The sequence below is a fragment of the Cherax quadricarinatus genome, chromosome 7 (genome assembly GCF_038502225.1).
Source record: "Cherax quadricarinatus isolate ZL_2023a chromosome 7, ASM3850222v1, whole genome shotgun sequence".
NCBI lineage: Eukaryota > Metazoa > Arthropoda > Malacostraca > Decapoda > Parastacidae > Cherax > Cherax quadricarinatus.
Genome location: NC_091298.1, coordinates 50425142 through 50437965, shown reverse-complemented (window position 1 = coordinate 50437965; position 12824 = coordinate 50425142). Strand labels below are relative to the sequence as shown.

The window sequence follows — 12824 nt, the reverse complement described above, 5'->3', positions numbered from 1 at the left end:
CGTGTATTCACTGCCAACCTTTCTCTTCATTGTATCTTACTCACACTCTACCCATGCTTATCATTTCTTTATTGTTATGGCGAGGGTTCATGCACCTGGGTATAGAGCATGGGAAGATAATGGCGAGTAAAGGTGTTGCACGAGTTCCAGCTGTCCTGCACCTTACTCAAAGGACACATCCAGTAATTGGGCAGTACTGGCAGTGGCTATCACAGCCCAACAGTACAGCATAATTACTTAATTTACATTTTTTAATCTCTAACAAACATGAACTCTCCACACATACATAAAAAGAACATTCAAAATATCAATGCATTTTGTAAAATAATAATGGTGAAAACTATTTTAGTTCAATCTTAAGAAATTTGTAAATATTAAATCTACATTTCTTGACCAGTGTCTACTAAATGAATGTTAGCTCTCTATAATACATAAAATGAATGGATACTATGCATATGAATTCATTTGGTGAAAAAATAAGAAAAATGACTTATTTAAAATATTTTTTAATACTTACAAAGACAGTAACTGCAGATCAGCAGTCATAGTTCATTCATCGGTTCCAAAGTGACCTGATCGTAAATACAGAACATATTACACTGGAACATCGTAAGTCAGGGATCTACCACATAAATTTTTGGAACACCCATCAGATGTGATACTTTCAATTGATTTCTCTGCTCAGTTACTAAATATAATTCTTGAGTTTTGGAAATTTCTTTGTACATGTTTGCTGGCTTGGATATCTTTAATTTACTGGCTATGTAACAGAGGAATAATAGAAGTGAAGGGTACTTTACATTCTAAAATCATACCTGCTGCAATAATCAGCTTAACATGTCAAACCTTTTCTGAATAACCTAGTTTGTATTTCAACAATTAATATTCTGTATTTAAATAAATTTTTATCTTCAAGTCAGGTGAGACAAAGGTGATTTTTAAATTTAATACACATTAACAAGTACAGTCTGAAACTGATAACAGGATACAGAACTAAATCCCCATTAAATAAAATAAGGTTTGACTAAAGGTATATGAGAAGAAGCGTCTCTTAGTAAGTACTCACGATGAGGTACTTGCACCCAAACCTCAAACATATGTGACTACAAATGTGACACAGCCATTCACTGTATCGGCATCATTAAGAACATAATGCAGTATTATACACAGTAATAAACTATTGTTGCTTATCTACACACTATAAACATCAAACTGAGAAGTGACAACCATCCAGGTGTTGTCCAAGGTTTATACAATTATGGAAGGACAGAGAAAAAAGAAAAAAAGGGAGAAAGAGAAAAGTGATAGTAAGAGGAAGAAAAGTGAGAGAGAGAACAGAGACAGAATTATGATTATTTGTATCATGCAACATATTCATTATTATGGCCACAGCTCCTCAAAGTTCAATGAAGGTAAATCCAAACTCAAGTACGTCTTACTTGAGTTTGCATTTGAAGGAATGCGCTTGTTAAAAATCATCTAGAGCCCATTTACAGCACTTAAAGAAGCTTACTGGCAACAGTTTGAACAAGAAAGCAAGCATATGGGAATGTGAAGTTGAGGCACATAACTGTTGATCATGTTGTAGATTAAGACATTGCTAATACCCTCTGGAGAAGCCTGACTGCTAGTACTCTCTGCAAAAACTTAAGACATTGCAAGTACCCTTTTGGAGAGGCTTGTCTTTGCTGGTACCCTCTGGAAAAGCTTGACTTTGCTGGTACCCTCTGGAAAAGCTTGACTTTGCTGGTACCCTCTGGAAAAGCTTGACTTGCTGGTACCCTCTGGAGAAGTTTGGCTTTGATCACAACAGCCAGGAGGATGATGGGGTGGGTAGTGAGAACTTTCAAAACAAGGAAAATAATGTCAGTGGTGACACTCTTCAAATCGCTAGTGCTCCCTCATTTAGAATATTGCTCAGTGCTGATGGCACTGTTTAAAGCAGGAGAAATATCAGAGCTGCAACAAATACAGAGATCATTACGGCTCACATTCGCCAGTAAAGAACGTGTACTCATTGGAGCAGAGGAGAAAGAGATACATGATAATATATACCTGAAAGTACTCGAGGGCCTGGTCCCAAATCTGCATACTGCCATAACAACATACTGGAGTAAGAGATATGGGAGGAAGTGCAAAATAAACCCAGTGAAGAACAGGGGTGCAGTGGGAACAATAGGGGAACACTCTCAACATTTGGGGTCCCAGACTATTCAACATCTTACCAGAAGATATCAGAAACATGGCTGGAACAAGTGTAGAAGCCTTCAAGAGGAAACTGGACAAGTATCTTCACCAGGTACCAGATCAACCAGGCTGTGATGGATATGTGGGGCAGCAGGCCTCCAGCAGCAACAGCTTGGTTGACCAGGCAAGCACCAGATGAGCCTGGTCCATGGCCGGGCTCCGAGAGTAGTGAAACTCTCGAAACTCTTCAAAGGTATATCAAAGTTGAAGGTACCCTCTGGAGAAGCTGTAGCTGAAACTATTATTATCACCAGTGCTATTTTCTGTCAAACTTTCTTTTGCTATTGCAACGTAGGCAGCAGAAAAACCCTTTGTGTTTATCGTGTCATCAGAACGGAATCTCACAAGGAGGGCATCATTAATTGACACCATTTCTTGCGGAATCTGTTGGAAAATAATTTAAGTGGTGAAATTGATAACACTTCCTATTTTTTTTATACAGAGAAAAATTCTTTGCCATCTTTCAGAAGTAGTGGCTAGGATATAAATTGAAATGTCATGACTTAAGCAACAGATATGATGCATGCACAAAAACATATTGATTACAGAGTATAATAGCTCTCAAAACAAGAAACAAACTTTTGGTTGTAAAATATTAAATGACATATCGTTTTATTTATAGTCAGCTAAACTAATCTAGCTTCAGGTGGTATGTTAACTCTTAACCCATTTCTTGCATGCAAGTTTCAAAAAGTTACTATTTTATTTTTAAAATGAATAATTTATGGTAAATAATATGTAAAGTTTAGAGTATTATTATATTCATGGGGAACTACTAGATTCACAGGGATCACACAGTGCCTGGGGGGGAATGTGAGGTAATGAGGTTTGATCTGAGGAGGACTGAGGTCCAATTTCTTCAATCAAGAGCCCCTCACAGGCATCAAAGAACCTCCCTTGAAGGGATGGGTTAATGCAGTTGTATATATTAAACACTTTCCAAGGCTATACTGTATATGCATGTACAGTATTTTAAGCCAGTTACATTGCTCATTCGACCAAATTCTTATCTACTTCTAAAAAGTGCACAGAATTTGGTAATTTGGCCAATTTTATACAATTAAAAGAAATTCATTTTAAAAAAGTCTATAATAAACACTGCAGGCATTATATTTACTAAAGCAACTCTTCCTGTGTTCATTAATCACATCCTCCAGCCTCTCCTACTTGCCCTCTTTCTTGAATTCATCATAAAAAAAAAATGAAGTTTAACCCTATTTCTTGGATAATAAAATGCAACCAGGAATAATTTGTCAGATTTAGGGCATCCCTGTAATTAAAGTAAACCTAGTAAAAATCCATAAACAATACCTAGGGGTGTAAAGGACCCTACCAGTCAAAGATAATTGTTAAAAATTAAATGTTTCCACTAATTTGAGCCCAATTTCAAACTACAGTGGTACCTCAGGATACAAATTTAATTCATTCCAGAAGGATGTTCGAGTGGTGATACTGAACAAATTTGTTCCCATGAGAAATAATGTCAATTAGATTAATCCATTTCAGACCCCCAAAAATACACTTACACCTAGATAACTGTTCAAGTTTTGAGCTGTTCGTATCCCGATCCTGGAACCAACCAAAATCCTCTCTTCTCTGGTAGTATGTCTACCATTCTATCAAATGAAACTAAGAAACAGACAATAAAACCCATAAAAAACATCCTAGATAACACCTTAGTCATTATTTTAAACCAAACAAGGTCAGAGGTTTTATGGTGTGCACACTTATTAAACAGACTCATTCTCTCATATATAGGGAAAAATTTTCTGCTCACAGCATATCTTAGGGAGCAGCTCTCAAAATATACATCTACATATGAGATAGTGAACAGCTTAAGTAACAATTTCTGAGATGCTTATATCATTACTTGCTAATAATTACAGGTACCCCTACGAAATTTACAAACTGGCAACAATAACACAAAATTCTTAAGCTACATATTTGCTAATCTGATGAAAATAATCAGAAATAAATTAAAAATTAAGTCTGAATAGTTGCTATTTATACAACATGAAATTATAACTTCTAACACTCATAATAATGTTTATTTAAATCTTTAAAAAAAACTGAAATCTGAAAAAATGTACATCACTGTAATAACTAGAAAATGAAAATTTGAAATTATAGTTCAGAATTTTAACAACCAACCACTCTACATTATTAACCCTTTCACTGTCGGTGCCATAACATTACGACTTGCAAGCCAGTGTTGGTGCCATAATATTATGCCAAAATTCTAGCAGCTTCAAATCTAGTGGGAGAGCTGGTACACCTACATGTCAGAGAATGGGTCTCTGTGCTCAGTTTGCACAGTATAAAAAAAAATCTGGGAGGCCACAGCGCATTGTGGGAGTGCAATTCAATGCGCCTTGTTCACCATGCCTAGCGGTAAATAAAACCTAACTCCGTGGCAAATTGGGACTCTTCTCTTCCCAAGTGATAGTTCTAACACAGATGGAAGTGTCAGTTTACCTGGAGAGAGTTCCGGGGCTCAACGCCCCCGCGGTCCGGGCTGTGACCAGGCCTCCTGGTGGATCAGAGCCTGATCAACCAGGCTGTTACTGCTGGCTGCACACAATCCAACGTATGAGCCACAGCCCGACTGGTCATGTACCGACTTTAGGTGCTTGTCCAGTGTCAGCTTGAAGACTGCCAGGGGTCTATCGGTAATCCCCCTTATGTATGCTGGGAGGCAGTTGAACAGTCTCGGGCCCCTGACACTTAATGTATTGTCTCTTAACGTGCTAGTGACACCCCTGCTTTTCATTAGGGGGATGTTGCATCGTCTGCCAAGTCTTTTGCTTACGTTGTGAGTGATTTTCGTGTGCAAGTTTGGTACTAGTCCCTCTAGGATTTTCCAGGTGTATATAATCATTTATCTCTCCCGCCTGTGTTCCAGGGAATACAGGTTCAGGAGCTTTAAGTGCTCCCAGTAATTGAGGTGTTTTATCTCCGTTATGCGCGCTGTGAAGGTTCTTTGCACATTTTCTAGGTCAGCAATTTCACCTGCCTTGAAAGGTGCTGTTAGTGTGCAGCAATATTCCAGCCTAGATAGAACAAGCGACCTGAAGAGTGTCATCATGGGCTTGGCATCCCTAGTTTTGAAGGTTCTCATTATCCATCCTGTCATTTTTCTAGCAGCTGTGACTGATATAATGTTATGGTCCTTGAAGGTGAGATCCTCCGACATGATCACTCCCAGGTCTTTGACGTTGGTTTCTCGCTCTATTTTGTGGCCGGAATTTGTTTTGTACTCTGATGAAGTTTTAATTTCCTTGTGTTTACCATATCGGAGAAATTGAAATTTCTCATCGTTGAACTTCATATTGTTTTCTGCAGCCCATTGAAAGATTTGGTTGATGTCCGCCTGGAGCCTTGCAGTGTCTGCAATGGAAGACTGTCATGTAGATTCGGGTGTCATCTGCAAAGGAAGACACGGTGCTGTGGCTGACATCCTTGTCTATGTCAGATATGAGGATGAGAAACAAGATGGGAGTGAGTACTGTGCCTTGTGGAACAGAACTTTTCACCGTAGCCACCTCGGACTTTACTCTGTTGACTACTACCTTTGTGTTCTGTTTGTGAGGAAATTATAGATCGATCTACCAACATTTCCTGTTATTCCTTTAGCACGCATTTTGTGTGCTATTACGCCATGGTCACACTTGTCGAAGGCTTTTGCAAAGTCTGTATATATTACATTTGCATTCTTTTTGTCTTCTAGTGCATCTAGGACCTTGTCGTAGTGATCCAATAGTCGAGACAGACAGGAGTGACCTGCTTTAAACCCATGTTGCCCTGGGTTGTGTAATTGATGGGTTTCTAGATGGGTGGAGATCTTGCTTCTTAGGACCCTTTCAAAGATTTTTATGATATGGGATGTTAGTGCTATCGGTCTGTAGTTCTTTGCTATTGCTTTACTGCCCCCTTTGTGGAGTGGGGCTATGTCTGTTGTTTTTAGTAGCTGTGGGACGACCTCCGTGTCCATGCTCCCTCTCCATAGAATGGTAAAAGCTCGTGATAGGGGCTTCTTGCAGTTCTTGATGAACACTGAGTTCCACGAGTCTGGCCCTGGGGCAGAGTGCATGGGCATATCATTTATCGCCTGTTCGAAGTCATTTGGCATCAGGATAACATCAGATAGGCTTGTGTTAACAAAATTCTGTGGCTCTCTCATAAGAAATTCATTTTGATCTTCGACTCTCAGTCTGGTTAGCAGTTTGAGTAGCTCACTCATTTCCTTGCTGTCATCTGTGTAGGACCCATCTTGTTTAACCCTTTCAGGGTCCGTCCCGTAGATCTACGGCTTTACGTTCAGGGTCCAAACAGTAGATCTATGCCATGAGCTCAGCTCACTCTGATAAACTGTGAGTAGTACATTTGGGCCTAGATATGAGAGAATACATCTATGTGGTATGTGTGCACCACATAAAACAGATCCTGCAGCACACTGTGTATAATGAGAGAAAAAAAATGAAATCATGATTTTTCGATTAAAACAACAACTTTGCAGTGTTTTTTCGTATGTTTTTTATAGTTGTATTTGCGATTTCTTGGTCTCATTTGATAGAATGGAAGACATATTACAGAAATAGAGATGATTTTGATTGGTTTTAGCACTGGAAATGGCTTGAAACTGAGCTCAAAGTAGCAGAAATGTTAAATTTTTGCCGATATTCAAGAGTAAACAAACGACCTCACACGTCTAATACACGTCAGCTGGTGGGTCTAATATACATTCACAAATATGGTGATGATATTTATACAATTATTACAGTATTGCATAACAGTAAATCTTCTATTTTCTGGTGTGAATAAAAATTCATTATGTGAATAAAAAATCAAAATGGAATTTATTTGTAAAGCCTCAAAACATAACTAATGAACAGAGGAAATGTTAGTTTAGTGCCAGGAATGCCTACATTGTTCATTCTGGACCCTATTTTGAAATTGGAATATTTTGAACTTTGTGTTAAATTGGCCAAATTAACAATTTCCGATCACTTTATTTTGTAGTCGAAACAGTTGACTTGGCGATTTCTTGTGCTCAATCGATAGAATAGAAGTAATACTAGTGAAATAGCTAAGAATTTGGTTGATTGGAATAATGTAATTGGCCTAAAATGGGAGTCAAAGTCGGCAAAATCGCCGATTCGTAAATATCGCTGACACATCAAAATTCGCGAGAGCATAATTTCGTCAATTTTCCACCAAATTTCGTACTTTTTGTTTTATTACCTTCACAAAAAGATTCTCTACGATTTCATAAGAAAAAATAACAAATTTTTTTTTTGAAAATTCTTGGACACTGGTGCGTGACTCCAGATTTGGGCCTTGGACCCTGAAAGGGTTAAGTAGGGGCCCAATACTGGACGTTGTTCTCGATTTTGATTTGGCATAGGAGAAGAAATACTTTGGGTTTCTTTTGATTTCATTTATGGCTTTTAGTTCTTCTTGCGATTCCTGACTCTTGTAAGATTCCTTTAGCTTAAGTTCAATGTTTGCTATTTCTCTGACCAGTGACTCCCTACACATTTCAGATACATTGGCCTCTTTTAGCCGCTCTGTTATTCTTTTTCGTCGCCTGTAAAAAGAGCGCCTGTCTCTTTCTATTTTACATCTACTCCTCCTTTTTCTTAAAGGAATAAGCCTTGGGCATACATCGAGTGCCACCGAGTTAATCTGTTCTAGGCATAAGTTGGGGTCTGCGTTGCTTAGTCTATCTTCCCAGCTTATATCGGTTAGGACTTGGTTTACTTGGTCCCACTTTATGTTCTTGTTATTGAAGTTGAATTTGGTGAAGGCTCCCTCATGACTAATCTCATTATGTCGGTCTGGGGCTCCGCACATACATGTCTGAACCTCGATATGTTGTGATCTGAGTATATTGTTTTTGATATGGTGACATTTCGTATCAGATCATCACTGTTAGTGAAGATGAGGTCTAGTGTATTCTCCAGTCTAGTAGGCTCTATTATTTGCTGGTTTAAATTGAATTTTGTGCAGAGATTTAAAACAGTGGAGACGAATTTTGTGGTTTTGACGAGTGTAACCGAAAGCAATACCCAGGATACCAGATACAGATAGTGAAAATGGAACACAGCATGGGTGGTGGGGAAGACGGCGCGGGTGGTGGGGAAGACGGCGCAGGTGGTGGGGAAGACGGCGCGGGTGGTGGGGAAGACGGCGCGGGTGGTGGGGAAGACGGCGCGGGTGGTGGGGAAGACGGCGCGGGTGGTGGGGAAGACGGCGCGGGTGGTGGGGAAGACGGCGCGGGTGGTGGGGAAGACGGCTTGGGTGGTGGGGAAGACGGCGCGGGTGGTGGGGAACACGGCGCGGGTGGTGGGGAAGACGGCGCGGGTGGTGGGGAAGACGGCGCGGGTGGTGGGGAAGACGGCGCGGGTGGTGGGGAAGACGGCGCGGGTGGTGGGGAAGACGGCAGGGGTGGTGGGGAAGACGGCGCGGGTGGTGGGGAAGACGGCGCGGGTGGTGGGGAAGACGGCGCGGGTGGTGGGGAAGACGGCGCGGGTGGTGGGGAAGACGGCGCGGGTGGTGGGGAAGACGGCGCGGGTGGTGGGGAAGACGGCGGGGGTGGTGGGGAAGACGGCGCGGGTGGTGGGGAAGACGGCGCGGGTGGTGGGGAAGACGGCGCGGGTGGTGGGGAAGACGGCGCGGGTGGTGGGGAAGACGGCGCGGGTGGTGGGGAAGACGGCGCGGGTGGTGGGGAAGACGGCGCGGGTGGTGGGGAAGACGGCGCGGGTGGTGGGGAAGACGGCGCGGGTGGTGGGGAAGACAGTAGGGGTGGTGGGGAAGACAGTGGGGGTGGTGGAGAAGACAGTATGCGTGATGAGTAAGGTTATAACTGGGATGGATAATATACATGCGGCAGCAGGTGGTGGTGGTGGTGTAATGAGTCATGTGGCACCAGTGTCACCCCAGGCTGGTAGCCATGCCGCTGACTCAGCACACTTATTTATTTAATGTCTTTGCAAACAGTACATTGAGATTTTGTATTTACAATAGTGGGTTGCAATGCAAAGAGAGCCTTCATTATGCCTAGACATTATGGGCCGACTTAACATTATTGGCTTACAGACTACTTAACACTAAGGATTATATCATAGTTGTACAGTAGGATAGTAATTATTTCATAATTGTACAGTAAATTATTAATTATAAATGAATCAAAATTTGTATAAGACAAAAGATATATTCATATATTCGAAAATGCTTTCTGTGAAAACAATGATTAAATTATATTCTTGTCAACAATGGATAAAAGGTTCAAAGTGATTGTTGAAGTTATGATGTGGGAGTACATAAGTGAGTATGTGTGTACTGAGTATTTAGTGTTTAGTCTAGGGTGATTAAGTGGCTTTTGAGGAGAGTCTTAAATTGATTTTCAGACTGGGTTACTTTAACCCTTTGAGGGTTTCGGCTGTACTAGTACGGCTTACGACCCAGGGTTTTTGACGTACTAGTACGCCTAAATTCTAGCGCCCTCAAATCTAGTGGGAGAAAGCTGGTAGGCCTACATATGAAAGAATGGGTCTATGTCGTCAGTATGCACAGTATAAAAAAAAATCCTGCAGCACACAGTGCATAATGAGAAAAAAAAAACTTCGACCGTTTTTTTGGAATAAAATAGCGACTTTGCACTGTATTTTTGTATGGTATTTATTGTTGTATTCTAGTTTCCTTGATCTCATTTTATAGAATGGAAGACATATTACAGAAATTGAGATGATTTTGACTGGTTTTACAATGAAAACTACCTTGAAATTGAGCTCAAAGTAGCAGAAATGTTAGATTTTTACCAAAGTTCAAAAGTAAACAAATCATGCCAAGCGTCCAATACACGTCAACTGGTAAGTAAGTAAGTAAGTTTATTCAGGTATACACAAATACAGTTACATAGAATTATCATACATAGCAGCATATGTGTAGAGAACCTAGGATAACCCAAAAAAGTCAGAGAGTGACTTATTTCCATTGGGCGAGTCTAATATTCTTTCCCAAGTGCGCCAATATTATTTATACTATTTTTTACACTAATGCAGTAGTCTGCATAACAGTAAATTTTCTATTTTTTGTGAGAATAAAAATTCAAAGTGGAAAGCAAAAGAATATAAGAGGGGCCTTGAGACGTGACTAATGAACAGAGGAAATGTCATTTTAGTGCCAGGAATGTCTTTCTTGTTTATTCTGGACCCTATTAGGAAATTGGCATCTTTTAAAATTGCTAAATTCTGACCACTGTACTGGATAGTTCAAATTGATAAATGGGTGGTTTCTTGCACTCATTCGATAGAAAAAATGGAGTTCTAGCGAAATATTCATGTTTTTTGTCGACTAGTACAGTGGAATTGGCGAAAATGGGGCTCAAAGTGGGCAAAATCGCCGATGCGTAAACATCACCAAGACCGCTAACTTCGCAAGAGCATAATTCCCTAAGTTTTCCATCAAATTTCAAACTTTTGGTGTCATTATGATCGGGAAAAGATTCTCTATCTTTTCATAAGAGAAAATTATTTTTTTTTTTAAATTTGGCCGACCCTGAGAACGAGTCTCGGAGAGGGCCTGCCGACCCTCAAAGGGTTAACATCTTCTGGTAATGAATTCCATATTTTGGGGCCCTTTATGTGCATAGAGTTTTTACAAAGTGTGATATGGACACGAGGTATATCAAAAAGAGATCTGTGTCTTGTGTTGTGGTCATGTGTCCTGTTTAGGTTGGGTTTAGGTTTAGGCCACCTTCAACCACCCACACACCACAACAACCTGCACAACCACAACCATCTGTCAATATCCAGTACCTACCAACAGATCGCATCTGGGATTGGCAGCAGGGTGTCAATCAGTGCCAACGAGTGGATATATATATACGTTATGTTGATGGCAGCTGTTGTTGCCATCAATGGCTCACTTTGTCAACCTCACGCGTCTATATCTCGGTAACTACCAAACGCAAGAAAAATTTTTTCTTTTAAAACACTCAGAAAAATTTTCTTAAGATTTTGTTAAGAATTTTTTTTTTTTAATACTTTTTGACACTAAGAGCATCAGGAGTCTTAACAGTGAAAGGGTTAAACTTAAATGACATTTCCATTATACCCAATACAGTTTATTAAAGTTTTTAAACTTTCTTGATATGGTGAAAATAACAAACAAGTTAGGTAAGAAAACACTGGATATTAGATTGGAGGGCAGGAGGATGCAGGAAGTGAATGTGTTCAGATATCTGGAAGTGGACTTGTTAGCGGATGGGTATATGAAAGACGAGATAAACCATGGAATTAATGAAGGAAAAAAGGTGGATGGAGCATTGAGGTTATCTGTGAAGACAAAGAATGTTATCCATGGAGGCTAAGAAGGAGTATAGTGGTACCAACATTCTTATATGGGTGCGAAGTATGGGCTGTGAATGTTGCAGCAAGGAGGAGGCTAGAGGCAGTGAAAATGTAATGTCTAAGGGCAATGCATAAATATTATGCAGAGAATTTGTAGTGTGGAAATTAGGAAGCCACTGTGTGGCGAAACGTTTCCTGAATAAAGATTCCCATGTTGCATAAGTGTCTCAATCTTTAACTTGTCGGTTTTTCAAACCATTCATCACAACTGTCAGACACTGCAGCATCATGGGATCTTGTTACAAAGAATTCTTCAACACTTGTCCAACCTTAGGACGAAGACCTACTTCGACTAGTGGATACCACTATGACCCCACCTCCTCCTGCTTCACCTCACCTCACTACAGTACATAAGCCACGTCTACGGCCCTATGGTGTACATTCTACAAGATTGATGGACTGAACACATTGACTCCAGGCTGAGGGACTGATTACCTCAAACTCCTCCTCTCCTTATGCCTTTTTACTTTGTACTGGACTGATGAAGCCACTGTGTGGCAAAACGTTTCCTGAATAAAGATTCCCATATGTTGCATAAGTGTCTCAATCTTCAACTTGTCGGTTTTTCAAACCATTCATCACACGCATCAGCCTGCCTCCCACCGGGACACCGGTGCATAGGTGAGTCAGTCTCCCTGTGTCTCTTGGTGAATGAGCATATATTCCATGCAGTCATCCAAACATTTCTTTAAAATCCATTGGTTTTTGTGCTTGTTTAAATGCAACTGTGAAATAAGCCACCATGAGCCCAAAGAAAGTTCCTAGCAAAGTTCCTTTTGTAAAGAAGGTGAGAAACATGATGGAATTTAAGAAAGAAGTAACTGAAAAATATGAGAGTGGTGTTAGAGTGTTAGAACTTGCCAAGATGTATGGGAAATCCAAATCAACAATCAATTCTATCCTGGTAAAGAACAAATCATGGAAACTGATGTGGCAAAAGGGGTAAACATGTTAACAAAAGAGAGATCACAGATAATGGAAGATGTAGAGGGAGGCAGGGAGTGTAGCATGGAGGGAGGGAGTATAGCAGGGAGGCAAGGAGTGTAGCAGGCATGCAGGGAGTGTAGCAGGCATGCAGGGAGTGCAGCAGGCATGCAGGGAGTATAGCAGGGAGTGAATTAACCCCAGAGAGGGCTTTGATACCTTAAGTCCTTATGGATAGGG

The 12824-nt window shown here is 40.5% G+C and overlaps 1 protein-coding gene across 1 annotated transcript in view; it reads right to left on the bottom strand.

Annotated features, from left to right (window-relative positions):
• Positions 1-2285: 2285 nt before the first annotated feature.
• LOC128687037 (protein tolkin) overlaps positions 2286-12824 on the bottom strand; it is a 449316-nt gene continuing 438777 nt past the window's right edge. Inside the window, exon 18 of the mRNA XM_070082113.1 lies at positions 2286-2631. Coding sequence (XP_069938214.1) covers positions 2446-2631 — 186 coding nt within the window. The 3' untranslated portion in view covers positions 2286-2445. The remainder of the gene's footprint in view (positions 2632-12824) is intronic.